Below are 16,573 nucleotides of genomic sequence, written 5' to 3'. Positions count from 1 at the left end.
ACAGGTCGGTTGTTCTTTGAGATTAATCGAAGACTTGTTTTTCTTGCAGTCATTTAACTTGATGACTTTATGTATGCGAGGTTATTTCAAAAGAAACTTTCAGAAGACGATACACTGAACCCAGATTGTGATGCTATGGCTAGAAGTGGGGTTTCAGAAGCAAGAGTGATACTCTCTCTGAGGAAATACTAATGACACTGTAAATGTCAAAGACAACACTGGAAATATTCCAGTCTTTGAGTGTTGCCAGACTCTGTTTGGCCAAGCATGCTCCCTGCACCTTGTCTCTCAACATATTGGAATGACGAGAACAAAAAGTTTACCATTCCTTTGGTTCCTAGGGCTTGATTTAACTGGCCTTGGGAAATGATGGCGAGGAGGCAGTTAAGATGATGTCTCTTAGGTAAGGTGGGCAGGATGAAATAAGATATTGAGAAGACAATAGTCATCATAGGAATAAATTTCCATTACATACATGGATTTAAAGGTCAATGATCAAGAAGCCAGACAAAGAATTAAGTTTATTCTATGACAGAAAGACAGCGGAAATATGACATTTTGATTTTTTGCATTTCCTCATTCAAAGTCTGGAAAAAAATCCTCTATAGAGTTATAAGAATTGGATTATTTTTGTGTGAGCGTGGCTGTTAATTACTAATGCAGTCTTTTTTACCCTATGTGTTATAGCCAGGAATATTGTTTCCTAGAAGTAAATGTCACTTGCGTATTTTTATTATGTCTTTTGTTCTCCAAATATTCCCAAGTCTGTCTGTATAACTATCTTCTCTGTTATCTATCTATCCATCCATCCACTTGAATGGAGGAAAAGACTGTAGAGTTTAGCAATGCGAACATGGCAATAGAAAATGGCAATAGCAGGAATAGCAAACTGATTTCCTAGAGAAAATTTGCAGGTGACTGAATTGCTCTGTTTGTAAGCCATGTTTTTACATTGTGTTTCTATTGATTCCACTAATGTCACCCAAGCTGTATAGCTCAGGCTGTTCTGATGCTATGACAGAGGAATAGCAAACAACCTCTATTAATAAAATAGAAAGGCATGAATAGACTATGTTTCCTTATCGATTTGCTAGGATACGATGTCAATACTGGGAGCCATTTACTTAATAAACAACACAAATATATTTTCCATCAATTTTCCCCCAATAAGCATGATTGGTTATTTGTTTATTTTGAACAAAGAAGTAATTACCTATGAGTAGATAGGACTCTCATGTATGTATGTTTCATCTATCATTTCTCGATATAGTGTTTATACACATGCTTGCATTCACATGTATACATGTACACATACACACCTAGTTATGGCAAATATCATATGCCCATAAAGAATAAACTACATATATTATAAGATGGGTATTCTTAGGTGACTACAGAAGGAACATCACATACTATTGCCTTGCTATATGTTGTGATTATTACCAAAAGGGGGCTACAAAGGTATTGTGCCTCAATTTTATCACTGTTTCAATTTCCCAAGTGTGGAAAAAAATTAGTAGATCTATCTAATGTTAAGGGAAAGAAATCACATATTAAAAAAGAAATCCATGTGTCTACTGAGTTAAATTTCTAGAAAACACATACTGAATGGGTCATGACAGGGCGCGAATTACAGGTTTCCCAAAGTACAAGTGAAAGATGGATGGACCGCAAAGGCCATGAGGAAATGTCTGAAGGTGGAAGATATAGCCTACCTCTTAAATACAGTTATCCTCAGGGAGTTCTGCAAAAGTTTTCAAATCAAATACTTCCAAAGGGAAAGTTGGTTGAACTGAACCCAAACCTCAATAAAATTGTTTTAAATTGAGGCTCTCAATACCTAAAAATGTATATGAAGAATAACTTTATATTTGCCACATCTCTAATAAAACTAAGTGATTTGCATTTTGGGGGACACACTGCACATTTCTGCAAATATACTCTTAGGAGGAATTTAATTGATGATTTTTATTTTATACAATAATGCTTAACTTCCAAAAGGCCATTCTGAAGAAAACTGAGGGGTGGGGGAGTTGTTTTTGTTTTTGTTTTCCCGAGTAGATGCAATTAATTCTGTCCTCGGGAAGAAAAAGGCAAGGAATGATCTTTTGAATGTTTATCATGTTGACTACAAATTGCTGTATTAGTATTCTTTTGGGGTTCTTTTGGGTAGTGTATTTGAACATCGGGACCTCATGCTTGCAAAACCGTCACTTGCTGTATTAGCTTTCCTTGCTACTTCACAGGTGATCACAGACTTTAGACAACATAAATTTATCCTCCGCAGACTTCTCTACCATGTGGGTCACTCCGTATGTAGTTGACACCATGATGTTTTACTTCCTTAAGCCCAGGAGAGAATCTCTCCTTTCAGCCTTCTAAGACCAGGCTTTGTAAGATGTTGCTTATTCGAGAGAGGGCCTACTCATAAGCTCTGCTATATAATGTAATCCAGTCAAAATTGATCATCTCATCAGTTTTGATCTTTCAATGACAAGAGATCCATCTGCATTCAAAAGAGCAATCAGCTTGGTCAAGCTGAGCCACTTTAGGGTAAAGCCATCTGCCACAATTATTTTATAGAAAACTTCTGTTATATATTATTTTTTAATAATATATTTCAATACAGGAACATCTTTAAACAAAGTTTAAAAAGCAGAGTGTGATTCAATGTCAGATAAGCAGGGTAAGTATACTTCAAATTGATTTATTACACATTCCTTTAGTTTCTCTATAAAAATCTCAGGGCTATAGCTATTGTACCATGTGAAGCATGTTTTTGCAATGTACCAGGCAACAAGGAGTTAATGTACCTCTCTTTAAAGTGGCCGATTTCAATCTTCCTCATCAGGAAAATAAGACCTATAATTTGCAAAATGAATCCACTTTCTTGAATAGTGGCTGAATAAAAAAAAACACCGAGTATTTTAATAATTATTTATTCTATGGTTCCCTACTGTTCATAAAAATCAAAAATATAATATTAAAAACATAGATCATAATATTAGTTACAGATGTCAGTTTCTTCCTTTTTTCTTCTGAAGAAAAGGTGCTAATGAATTCCTCTAGACTGATTTCTGACATAATTACCAGGATTGTACAATATATCATTCTACATTTATGCCAGCAAATTAGCATATGTGATTCATACAGTGGCAGCTTTCTTAATTTTATCATGCTTTAAATATATGTTGTTTAGGCTTTCAAAATAACAGGTGGCTGTATACCTTCTAGACTGGAGAGCATTTACAATTCTGTCAATAGTGAAGATTTCACAAATGACACACACGATAGGCCTGGAGGGTAAAGCAAAATAAAATCTGTGACTCTGACAAATATACTGCAACATGCGTCAATAATTTCCACGTGAGAAATATGAATTTTAATGATTCTTACTGTCATTCTTTCTATCTATGTTGGGGGGAGGATTATACAACATTCCACACATAATATTCATTTTCTGATACCCAGAAGGCAGCTACAGAGGGTGTCAGTAGACACACACGCAATAGTGTGTGCTTGTATGAACTGCTGTGTACAGTGCCATTGCATCGGAAATCAGATTTACACACTACCACTTCAGGTGCATTTCTGGACTTCCTAAAGCCTTTGGTGATACAGAATTGTAATAAAACTATCGAGTATAGTAAAACTATGCACTGATTTGAGCAGTATCAGATTCATAGGAGGGTCACTCAGAGAAACAATGGTGACAAAATTGCTCTATGCTGCCCCATCCAATTTTGTTTTTTGTTTTTTTTGTTTTTGTTTTTTGAGAATAAACTGCTCTCTGGGGGCTGCCATCTTCTAGGGCAAGGGGCAGTAGTGTGTTTAGCTAATTGTGCAGCTATCTCCAGCAGCAGTTACTCAGTCTCTTCCTTTCCTTAGAGAATGAGGAGATTACAGTTCCGGTTATTTTTACTTGTTTTCAAAATAAGGAAATAGGTGCAAAGGATGATTAAAATATTTATCCAGTATTGCACATGAGTGAAAGTAGAATTAATATTTGCGATCTGTGATCTAATATCTAGATTGGCCTTTATGTTTTACTCTTCACTTTGTGTTTGTACACCCATTTTGTACGTTGTGGGAACTGGGTGTTCTGCGTGTGATTTATAAATATGAACTTGGTTGACACTGAAATCGGTCCTTTATATAATGTCAATCCAATTAGATACTATTGTCATCACATTTCATTGGCGGAGAAACTGAGTCACAGAGAGGTGAAGTAACTTGTGTGTGGATGAGTAATGAGAATATGGTGAAGGCAGCTCAGCTACTGTGCTGTGTCACACGCAATTTCCACATGTGGCTTGCCTTTATACTGTAGGTCTGAAACAACATCAAATAATGGCTTTGTCCCGCTGCCTCCATCCATTTCCTGTCACGTGCTGGATACTTCATCAGGAGAAGAGATGCACTAGGGTTCACCATGTTGATGACTGGCAGGTCCAAATTCCTGACACCAGAACCCTTGTGAAGATCTCCTTGACTGTATAGAGAACATGATAGAAAACAGTAACGACAAACAGTCAAAATCAGAACTGACCAAGTTCCTTGGGGTATCTTTGTTCCAGAAGTGGGCGCTCCAAACAACTAGTTCTGCCAAGGGGACCTCATCTAATCCAGCAAAATGGGCATTAGTCCTGAGGTGGGAGCCTCTTTGACCTAACCAGCTGTCCGAAGGTCCCATCTCTTGATTCCATTGGGGATCAAGTTTCCAGCACATGAACCTTAGGGGTACAGGCCATATCTAAACCAAGGGGTCTAGTAGCATTGGCTTCTACAGTTTCTGCTCAGGTCATCTACCCAGGAAGGTAGAAGGAAGAGTCAATACCAAGATGCTAGGAGGTCACCTGGCTTACTTCATTTCACTCCCTTCAAACAGTGTCTGGTACATGGAGGTACACAGCAACAGTATTTTGAATGAATACGTGATCAGATGGTTTGGCATATGAGTCGATGGGTGAATGGTTTCAGACTTTCTTTCAAGGAAGTGCCAGTCTGTGATGAAAACCTAAATTCTATGAACTAAAGGTTTTAGATCTTTTTATTCCCTTCATTTCCTTCAAAGAGTCTGTCTATAAATAAAAGCACTCCAGTCTGGGTTAAACAGATTGGCTCAGTTTTAAAATATATATTAGAAAAACATATGTTGAAACCCCAATTAGGCAAGCTATTATCTGCATGGCTCAGTCTCAACTCAGATTAATTTGGTAGAGGTGAAAATGAATTCTTTCACAGAAATGATCTTGCCATATTTTAGAATGATGTTTCCGTATGGAAGACAATTTCATATGCAAAAACTATGGAACAGAATTAAAAAATCATTGGAGAAAGGTGGTGGAGGTGTCTTCATCTGAAATGTATATTAAATACCATGGAATCAAGCATGAAACACAGGGTTAAGAAACAGACAGGGCTTGGTAATTTGAGTTTTATACTCTTGCCAAAGTCAGATAAAAATAATGCCATATTTGTACTTTTAAAACTTTGAGGCAATATGTTTTGTTTTGTTTTTCTAAGAGAAGAAATAAGAACTTAGGAAAGAGCTAATATAATAACAGAATGGATTTTTGTATATACTGAAGCAAAAAGAAGAAACTCAGTATGTGGTGATGTATGGGTTTGAAATGATTGTTTTAAGAGTGACAAGACAAAGCTTGAGAAAGAATTTTAACAGAATGTATAAAATCAAAAGTAAAGGATGGGATACACGGACATTGATTTTATTCGTCAAATCTCAAATATTCCACACCACAAGGACCTACTCAAAATTTAGTAGAGGTTGTTTAAGCATCCGTTATAAATACATTTGATAGCATGTAATAAATTCAGATGGAAATGGCACAGGAAGTTTTCTAATGAGACATTAAGATGAGTTATGAGATTTTTTAATATTCATTCTTATATTGGGCAGTTGTTGCATGAGAGTGAGTCAGTTCTTCACATAACATTATCCCCAGTGAAAACTCCACCAGAAAAAAATCTACTAGATTCTGATTATTGAGTTTACTGTTTCCTTTCTTCATGCATATTATAGGGACACATTTTTATAAAAGTACCTACAGCCTTTACCTCCTGTTTTTTAAACTGGGCTAAATTAGGGAAGTTAATCGAGTAAAAGAAATAGCAAAGGGAAGGAAGCTATGCACTGATTGTTATCTCTCCCACACTCCCAAAATAATTGGCAATGTTACTGAGCCAATGGATATGAAGCAAAGGGTGGGCCAAAGTTAATATGAAGTGAAATTAAAGAGGATTTACCATACTACTAATAGGTAGAAGTATAAGAATGTGTTAAAGGAGAAAGAAGTAGAAATGTCTAGATCAGGTTTGTTTCACAGATAAGCTATAATCCTAAATTGCCACATTTAAATGCTGCATTAAATTATGAAAACACAGATAACAGAGATGGATAACTTATGTAGCTATAGCTTTATGTTTATTATAGAACAATTGGGGAATTTTGAGCTTCTATTAATAACATAGAAATGAGCTCTGGAATCTATATAGGCAATCTTCTCTTCTATCAAAAATTTGATGATGAATTTACTATTTAGTCTACATTTTTATCAATATATTTTATTTATTCATTTATTTTTGTCGTTCATGGGGCCTGAACTCTGGGCCTGGGCGCTGTCCCTCAGCTCTTCAGCTCAAGGCTAGCGCTCTGCCACTTGAGCCACAGCACCACTTCCAGCTTTTTCTGCTTATGTGATGCTGAAGAATCGAAACCAGGGCCTCATGCATGCGAGGCAAGCACTCTACCACTGAGCCACTTTCCCAGCCCCAATTTATTTTTATTATAAAGGTGATGAACAGAGGGATTTCCGTTACATGGGCCAGGTAATGGGCATGTCCTTTCGTACAGCGGTGTCTGCTGTTCCCTCATTCTCTCCCAGGCCCTCCCTTCCATCTCCACCCACAAGTTATGTAGTTCATTTCACCAGTGTCCAGTGGGCTTCACTGCTGTACTTTCTCACCTTTTTCCCCTCAAATTCTGATCCCTCACCACCCCCACCTCCACTCCTGAAGATGTACTCTTGAATATGCCACACAGATGGCAAAAAAGACAGAATCATAAAAACTAAATACTGCTCAGGCTTGTAATCTTAACTACTTAGGTGGCTGATATCTGAGGATCACAGTTCAAAACCAGCCTGGGTATGAAAGTCCATGAGACTCTTATCTCCAGTTAACCATCAGAAAACTGGAAGTGGTGCTGTGGCTCAAAGTGATAGAACACTAGCTTTAAGCTGAAGAGCTGAGGACAGTGCCAGACCCAGAATTCGAGTCCCATGACCAAAAAAAAAGGGAAGGGCAGAAGCCTCTTGTTTCCATGTCTTGGAGTTCATTTCAGTATGTATATATTATATAAATATGAAGAGGCACTTAGACATTGTGCCTTTGTATTTCTCTCCTAAAGGCCTTTGTATTTCTCTCCTATGTATCCTTTTTTGATCTATGTGTGAGAATCTGTGTAATTGATCATATCCCAGTCTGATTTACAACTGATTTCCACTTATCAGAGACAACATGCTTCATTTGTCTCTCTGAGCTTGGCTTACCTCACTTAACATGATTCATTCTAGATCTATCAATTTCCCTGCGAAGGTATTGTTTATATTTTGTTTTAAATAATCCAAGATATAAGAATAATTGCCCCTTTTGCATTTGAATTCTCATACACAGTCACATTCTTGAAGATGAAATCTACAGTATTTTGTTTTTCTTATAGTAACATTTTTACAGTGATATTATTCCTTTTATTGGAATTAATAGTTACCATGAGGAAGGTATGCTAATAGAAATATCCAACAATATTGCAATGAAATTCATATATACAAACAGTACCTTCTCATATTCCTGTGAAAAATGTACTTCATTTGTGAGAGCTCTTTCTATATTAGGCACACTAGAATAAAGATTCTAATATTAAAACTTTTACACGAGGGTAACATTCCTACTTACATCTAGAATGCTCTTTCACACAGAATTTTCAATTTCAAAGTCATATTTATCAAAAGTTTTCTACATTACTTGTGTTTTTTTTTTCTTCTCAGAAATGTCTCCTTACATGACTAGTACAATTGCATTCACTCCTGCTTTTCTTGAGTAATTGAAAGATATTTTAAAAAATATTTCTGGGTCCTGTTCTATGATACTGTGCTTTCTATCCCTTTCTGAAATATGTAAAGGAAGGTCTCCGCAGAGAGTGAGTAAATTATCTCATTCAGGCTTACATAGTGAAGCCTGGCTGGTGCTTTCTGATACTGTCCAGTTGCCTCTCACTTGATAGAGATTGAGAGATAAACTTAAGTGTGACTTTCCATCTTAACAATATGAACTTTACTATGGGAGAAAAACCTATGCATCCTGGTTGTTTTCTGTTTGTTTGTTTTTGTTGTTTTTTGATTTTGTTTTTTTTTTTTTAAAGATGGTGAAATAGTCCGCATGGGTTGACTTTCTCTTTGTATTTTCAATTCCTGAAACTCAACTCAAAGTACTCTGTTAACACCATCTACCATCCTTATCTCTCTGCTGTATGCAGAGGAACAAGTATGTGTGAATACTGGGAAGGAAAACCAGGGAGATGGGACTCTGACAGAAGACTCCATTATTTTAACGTCAGAGTTTTAAACTTGCTCTAAATCAGTGTCTTTAGAGCCGGTGTGCTGTGTTGTGAATGTCAGTGTCTCTATACAGTCCGGGCCAAAACCTACCTGCCATTGTGGAGGTATTATGAGGGGTAATTCTTTAAAAAGAGCCCCTGGAGAAAATCACAAAGGCTCTGCCCTTGTGAACAGGATTAGTACCCTTATTTAAGAAGCCACTTTGTCCCTTGTGTTGCTTGAGCTGAAGAATAGGGTGCTTTCACATGATGGGAGGGTTGGGGTAGGAGAAAAGGGAGAACTCCTCCCCTCAAATGCATCCATCAAGGAACCCCAGGAATCAAGCACCTCCCAAGGGTCACACCTCCCGCTATTGTTGAAATGTAAAGGGATTCATTTTCGAGATGACATTTAGATGGCAGATAAATAGGTAAGCCTTGCTCCTAATTCCAATTCCAGGATTCTTTTCTCTTCACTGTAAGACAAAAAGAAGTTCATCAATCCTCTTACTGTTTGATGATAAGGAACACTTGAATGTAACTCAAAATATGCATTGATTTAGCTGAAGTTATAACCAAAATAAACTTTATGCTATGATAGTTGAGTGCTTATATCCTGTATTTCAGAATTTTATAGGCCCTGTGTTAAATTGTGAACCCTTTAATAAACTTTATGAGTCATAATTCAAATCAATAAGAGATTTTAGGTAAATAACACATATGATTTTTCATAAATGAGATTTTTTTGAAAGACACATCTCTGTAAGAATGAACATTGTTCCACTTAGAGTGGCCAAGGAAAATACTTGCTTTTGATGCATTGCCATGATTTATTAATATATGTGTTTTAATTTTTTAATCACAGATCTCAGGTAGTTGTTTTGTTTGCCTGCTTCATGACTCTTAAGTTCAGGGTTTCAGGTAATAATGGCTGTTTATGCTTTGCAGCTTTGCTTCTGTTTTTACTGTAAAACTTGAAGAAGGAAAAGGATGAGTTTTCAGGAGTCATCACTTTGCTGTGTTTGCATGAGCCACCTGCTCATGATTCAAGGATTGGTCAGGATCCATTTCTCTCTCCATCTCTTTGTTCTGTCTTGGCCTCATAGGGTAAACCTTACAAGTAGCTCGATAAAAGGAAATATGCTTTGTGCTTCATGTGTATTCTCCATTCCTTGTTTTTTTTCAGGAGTTCCATAGCAGTGACATGAAACTCTACTTGCAAAAACCTACCTGGAATTAGTAATCATTTATCTTAAAAGTTTGTACCCACTATTATCCCTTTACTTTTTATTTCCCTTTAATTTGCTTCACTGGCTATAAAATTCAAGGATGAGTAGCAAGGGTTTAGAGCCAAGTGCACTATGCAGATACTTAATGAACCTCCAGTGTTACTCTGCCAATGCATTCTTGGCCTGCGCCACCTCTACACACACACCCTTGAACATCTGAAACATGGCATTTAGGAAGCCTGTCAATCCCAAATTCTGACTCTCAGAGAAATAAGGAAAGAAAAATTTCAAATATGCCCATCCTGGCAATGAATGTTTCCACAGCTATACTTATATCATACCTTAAAATATATTATCTGAACTTCATTTAAAATCCCATGACAGGGTTGGATGTTTGCCATTAGTAGAACTCGCTGAGCTATCAGATGTGATGGGAGCATTTTTATGGAGCTACATAGCATCTTAAAACAGTAAAAGTGCTTCTTAAGAGTACTCATACTGCTAATGAGGGTGGCTTAAGCCTTTTATTCTTCTTACTTAAGTTTTATTAGCTTCCACTCACCTTTATTTGCACTTCTTGTTAGAATATTCAGTGGACTAACATGTGTATATGACTTTATGTGACTATGTATAATGTGTATATATTCGTAAATATACATGCACATATGCACATAAATATGTAAATATATAGATAGATGTGTCTCAGTACTAATTCATTTTTTTCTTAACAATGCAGCTTTGTCATTGATTTCAATGTCCTTTCACCAAAGGAAATTGCTTGGAAAACATGCTCCTTGCTTCCCAGGCCCTGCCATACTGATCTGTTATCAGCAACGTGTAGGTTCTTTGGATCTTCTACATGGACAGCTGACAGGACGCCTGGCAGCCTGGGACAAAGCACCATATGGCTGGGAGGAGGAGAAAGATGATAAATGTGCTTGCGGGAAGGGAGGAGAGATGTCACAGCTTGTCAGTCTTTATCCCCAGAGGAAGATCTGATGACAGATCTGATGGCATTGAAATGGCTTGGGTTGGGGTCTCTGGGCATGGAGAAGAGATAAATAATGACTGGGAATTCAGTGACATCCCCTCAAGGGAAAGGGTGGGCATGGATAGAGGTTCAGCTTCCCTGTAGCTTGGGGAACATGCCAGAAAGAATGTCAGAAAGAATCATTGATGAGAGCCATGATAGAAGATGGCTTCAAAAGCCTTGGAAGAATGACAAAGTGTACAATGATTAATAAGAATATGAAGGAGAGGCATCTGAAATGAAATATACACTTTCATAATCAGTATATAAACGGATAAAAATTTAAATGATGAGTTAAGATAGACTTTTTTTTCATCTGCCACCTGATAAAGGAACTAGGGGATATCATTGGGGTGAACAAGTGCTCTCCTTGTATAATGGCCCCAACTTACTTAGCTAGCGTTCTCTCCACTGTTTTCCTATGGGCTCTGAGGTCTCCAGTCAGACATGAGAAAACTGGGAGAGTAGAAACAAGATTTTTGTTCTCTGAGTCTGATGATAATCAAATAATATAACTGTTCATTGAATATATATCATATGCTAGCTAGATGCACAAGCAGCTCTTAAAATCCATTTTCATCTTCACTTAGTACTTCTATATATTAAATATTTGGATCAATTTTGTAATATGATAAGTAAAGCTCAGAGAAGCTAAATAACTTTCTATGTCTCAGAGTATCATAGAAATACAGTACTCACCTTTATGCCTTCTGAGCAGTTAGGGGTTTCTCCCAATAGTGGTCCCATTGGAACCATATATCCATGGAAACCATTGTATTGATATATGTGTTCCATTTGTTTTAGACCTCTATTCACTAGAGCGAAGATATGAAATTAACTATTATCAATGGATGAAAAAAGAACATATGGTATCATATAAAGGGGAGCATTATTGCAGCATAAATAGAATGAAGTTATGTCATTTTCAGTAGTAGATTAGGAAGACATTAGATTAAACAAAATAACCCAGACAGACAAATGTAAATGCCTCATGAGCTTGGTTGAAATGTGGAACCTTAAAAAGTTAATTTTATGAAAGTGAGCGTAAAGTATCACTTCCTAGAGTTGGAGTAAGGGAAGATAGAGGAAGGCTGGATAAAAGGTACCACAATTCTGAGATGGGAGGAGTAAGTTCTAATATTAAACTGCACCCTAGGGTGATTGTTATGCATAGCATTTAGTATGTATTTAATAAAAAATGGAGATGCAGTTGAAGCTTCTCAAAACAAATGATAAAATTTTTAAGGGTATAGAAATTCTTATCACACTGATTATAATATTATATATATATACATATTATATGTATATGTATCAAATTACCAGTATCACCATAAATATATACAAATATTTTATGTCAATGAAATGAAATCAAAACACAAATGATTTTAACCTTAAATAATAACAATTGGAAATTGGTAGGCAAACAACAAATACTCATTTTATTGATTTCAGGTGATAGGTGATAGCCCAATATGTTCTTTTATATAAATATGAAATTTTTGTAGATTACCTTTCATTTTACATTTAACATGCCTTACTTTTAAATGTCTTTGAAAAATAATTTGTACTTGTACTGTTTCCTAATATACTCTCTCAAAAGCCAGAAATCTTTGAATTTTGAAGCATAATGTGAAATTTTAGGAAAACATATTTGTAATTTCTAACCATATACAGCTAAAGTTCTTTGAGAAAGTTACAGAATTTAAATAATTAAAGAAAAGCCTTTGGTATCTAGATTGTACTTTTATAGAAAAAATAGCCTAGGAAGATAGCTGTTATTAAGGCTATTGCACTGGAAATAATACAACCATTTACTTTTTTCTAAAGTATGTTTTGGATTTTTATTTCCTTCATAAATCATCCCCATTTACCATGATAGTAATTTTTTAGGTGTCTTTAGAAGAAAAAGACTATGTTGTTATAGTAGAGCCAATTCACCTCCCTTTCTCCATGACAACAGATAAAGAAGCTGTAACCATAGCAACAGTAATAGGACAGAGAGATTAGGGCCAGACTGGAGATTAGGCCTCCAAGGGCAAAGAAAAGAGGTTATGATTGGTTCCTTATTGAGACTTTATTTGAAGACTAGTTACTGTTGAGGAAAAGCATAGGAGATTACCAAGAAAAAAATTAATTCCTCTGTATAAAGAACAATTGTTTTGCTTTCTTTTGTTTTTTAAAAAATGCTTTTTTCCCCTAGTTTTATGTAAGTGGTTTAAACTGATGTAAAAAATGCTTGATTCACTCTATTCTGTGCTTTGTCTATTTTTTCTAGATCTAGACCAGCATTCTTAGAAAATACTCCCCAAAGCCCAGGGAGAAGATGCTGATTTGGTTGCAATTTCTTATTGTCCTCTTACTGATCATGCGTGCTCAGGATTGGTTGATACTAACACTTCTTGTTCTGCTTTTTTGTTTGTTTTGTTTGTTTCTTTTACTTTTACTTTTTCTTCCTTTTCTTTTTCTTTTGTGGTGGTTACTGGGATTTGAACTCAGGGCCTTGACCTTATTAGGTTTGCTTGCCTAGTACTCTACAATTTGGTCATACTTGTTCTTTTGGAGATGAATCTCATGGATTTTTCCACCTGGACTGGCTTCAAATCATGATCCTCCAGATCTCAGCCACTTAGAGCTAAGCTTACAAGTGTGAGCTACATATGTCCAATTTCCAGCTCCTATTTAGTGATGGGATTTGAAAACTCCTATCATTTTATTTTAATTAAGGAGTTGAACAAGGGAGGTATTTAACATAGCAGAATGTGAACACAATACATTGGGTTACTCCTTCCTGTCATTTGCAAACTTATTTTCTAGCTTTCAAAACATTTTATGGGGGAAAAACAAAGGATAACAATGCTCGATAGGAAATGTACTCATTACCTTCCTCATGTAACCAGAACCCCTTTGTACAGTATCTTTACAATAAAAAATATTTTAAAAAATTGTAAAGGTTTTCCTAAGTCACCATTAATCACATTTTAAAATTAATTTCAATATCTAATTTTGATTTTCTTCCAACCTATAAATTGCCGAAGTATCATGCACAGCCTGTGATTTTGGATATCAGCACCGAGGAAAGATAAACATTATTGTTGGTTTAATGATAAATTTTTAGAATGATTTGCCAAATGCATGAGTCTTTTTTTTTTTAACCTTATGGACCTCAGAAAAAGTCATGCAAACAAACAGAACCCATTTAAACCATCTGACCATGTATAAAGGTGCCGTATTAATTAACCACTGCTTTAGACTCAAGGGATTTGAATTTGATGTTGAAGTTGAGTTTGATTTCATGTCCCATGTTCTTTCTGCTGATAGAGTGACAGCCTTACTTAGCTGTCTGTGATGTCAGCTTTCTCTTCTTGCCTAATTCCCCCTCCCTTCGTCCACAGCTATGCTGAGCTCCAGTGTCCTCCCTTCTGCGCCCAGAGATGTGGTTCCTGTCCTGGTTTCCAGTCGGTTTGTCCGTCTTAGCTGGCGCCCACCAGCAGAAGCAAGAGGGAATGTTCAAACCTTCACGGTCTTTTTCTCCAGAGAGGGTGACAACAGGTAGGTACTAGTGATCAAATTTCAGCCTAATCTTCCATCCTTTTCAAAGTTTCCCCGTGGGACACTGGCCAGGAGAGACTGGGCAGAGAACTTGAAACCTCTGAATTCTCTACTCTGTATTCATTACCAAGTAGAGATGTGTGGTTTGTAAAAGCAGAATTGCTAGAGGAAACAAATTAAATTACTTATCTACAACCTCCTTATTAAGTGAGGGAAGAATGGGATCCTGTGATAAGAGTTTTTACTTCCTTGAGGTTTCAAAATGAGAAAAGTTGGCTATACACCAGTAGGCCATAGTATTAAACACATCGTTGTGACTCATTCCCAATCCCAACACCACTGCTGGCATCACAGGAACTTTCATCATATGTTTTTAATGAGAAAGAAATGATACTTGCCTTTCAAATGTCTCTTAGAACAAAATCCAGCTCACACCTCTAAAGATCATAGCAGACTCTCCTCTTTGATAGAAGTTGTTATTGTGACTATTGCTGTGGACCAGGAATGAGTTAAGTGTGTCTGGTTTCGAGATCACAATCTCTTGCTTTGGGGGCTTATCCCTTGCAACTGCTCGGGTATCATATCTAGATTTTCCACTTTGATTTCTGCATTTTAGGTAGATATTAGATATCCGTGTAAGACAAAGCAGTTTCATGTGTTCATCTTCTAATCTCTCAAATGAATGAGTGTTTTGAACACATGCAATCTTTAAGAATCCTGAGGATTCAGAGAGACAAGTATAGTTTGTACTTGTCAGGTGAGCCTTGGTTTTAAATGCTGCAGTATGATGCTCATGCAGTTCAGAACAACTTCACTCAGGGTGGGGTCTCAAAACGCTTGTCTTTCTAATGGTTAACCTCAGTTACAATCTATCATTTTTAAAGGTTTCCATTTCTTCCTTGCAATTTTACCAGACTTTAAAATGAAAGGAGAAACTAACAAACACACAGCCATCTATCTGCTCACTCAATCCTTCATTACCAGGAAAAGGTAGCCATTTGTGTTAGCATTACCTCTGCTACTGTTTTACTCCATCACTGGATGGTGTCTTAAAAGTTTGTGAACTATAGTTTGCACAGCTAAGAAATGAGAATCAATGTTCTTGCCCAAGTGTTAATGTAGATTTTCTAGAGACATTATAAATTAAACCTGCCCCCAAACCATGTGTGTATGTGCCCCCCTCCACACACACACACACACATACACACACACACACACACACACACACACACACACACACACACACACACACACACACGTGTATTTTGCCTTCTATCCAAGTGTCTCTGTTCATTGCCATTCAATATCCAGCCTTGTCAAGTCTCCCTCAAGTCAGCAGGTCATTCATTCTTCTCTTTATTCAATCACTGCCATCATTATTGCCCAACTCTGTGAATCGTTCTCAGCTTTTAATCCATCTCCACCCTGTCTGGACTTAACTTTGTGAAATAGTTTACATCACTCACGCAGCTGTTTAAAAGTATGAATATCCTCATGATTGGCCAAAATGAAACCTCTGCATAAAAATAATTCCACAAAAGCTCTCAAACTCCCTCGGATGAAAATCTAGCTTGAATCTATTTATAGCTAGAAGCTCCTGTAACCTATAATGGCTAAAAATAGAGCATCTAAGTTCAAATGACTCGATCTACACATAGCCCTAACATTTATCAAAAGTTTGACTTTTGTGTGTTTCATCATGTATAAAATATAAATAATACCTACGTGTTAGAAAAGATAAAAGAGCAACTCTGCCTCAAAGGATTGCTATGACAGCCAAGGGAAGGAATTCAAGCAAAGCATGTAGGGCAGTCATTGTCCCCAGGAAGAGTGAAGAGATTACCCTGGGCATAGAAACAATTTAGAAAAGAAGCTGAAAATAAGGCTCAGAAAATGAGAAGGAGAAGGGGAAAAAGAAGGGGAAGAGAGGAATAGAATGAGGTTATGAAAGAAACAGAGAGAAGAGAGAAATCAGGGAAGGGGTAGAAGGGGGGGGAGAAGAAGGAGGAGAGGAGGAAGGAGAGGAGAAAAGAAGAGGAAAGAAAAAGAAAAGAGGGAGAAAAGCCAGAAAGGAAGGGAAGGAGGGAGGAACAGAGGAAAGAAGAAAGAAAGGAAGGGGAGAAAAGCTTTTGTTGCTACTGGTGTGTGTGT

General features: G+C 36.7%; 1 protein-coding gene across 2 annotated transcripts in view; it reads left to right on the top strand.

Annotated features, from left to right (window-relative positions):
- Dcc (DCC netrin 1 receptor) overlaps nt 1-16,573 on the top strand; it is a 1,013,564-nt gene that overhangs the window by 684,039 nt on the left and 312,952 nt on the right. For both annotated transcript variants that reach the window (XM_070029124.1, XM_070029123.1), the window contains exon 8: nt 14,266-14,422. In XM_070029124.1, coding sequence (XP_069885225.1) covers nt 14,266-14,422 — 157 coding nt within the window. The remainder of the gene's footprint in view (nt 1-14,265; nt 14,423-16,573) is intronic.

Source organism: Dipodomys merriami, unplaced genomic scaffold (genome assembly GCF_024711535.1).
Source record: "Dipodomys merriami isolate MVZ:Mamm:240054 unplaced genomic scaffold, mDipMer1.0.p SCAF_2, whole genome shotgun sequence".
Classification (NCBI taxonomy): domain Eukaryota; kingdom Metazoa; phylum Chordata; class Mammalia; order Rodentia; family Heteromyidae; genus Dipodomys; species Dipodomys merriami.
The sequence above is the reverse complement of the archived record's forward strand: the minus strand, read 5'-3'. Positions and strand labels throughout refer to the sequence as shown.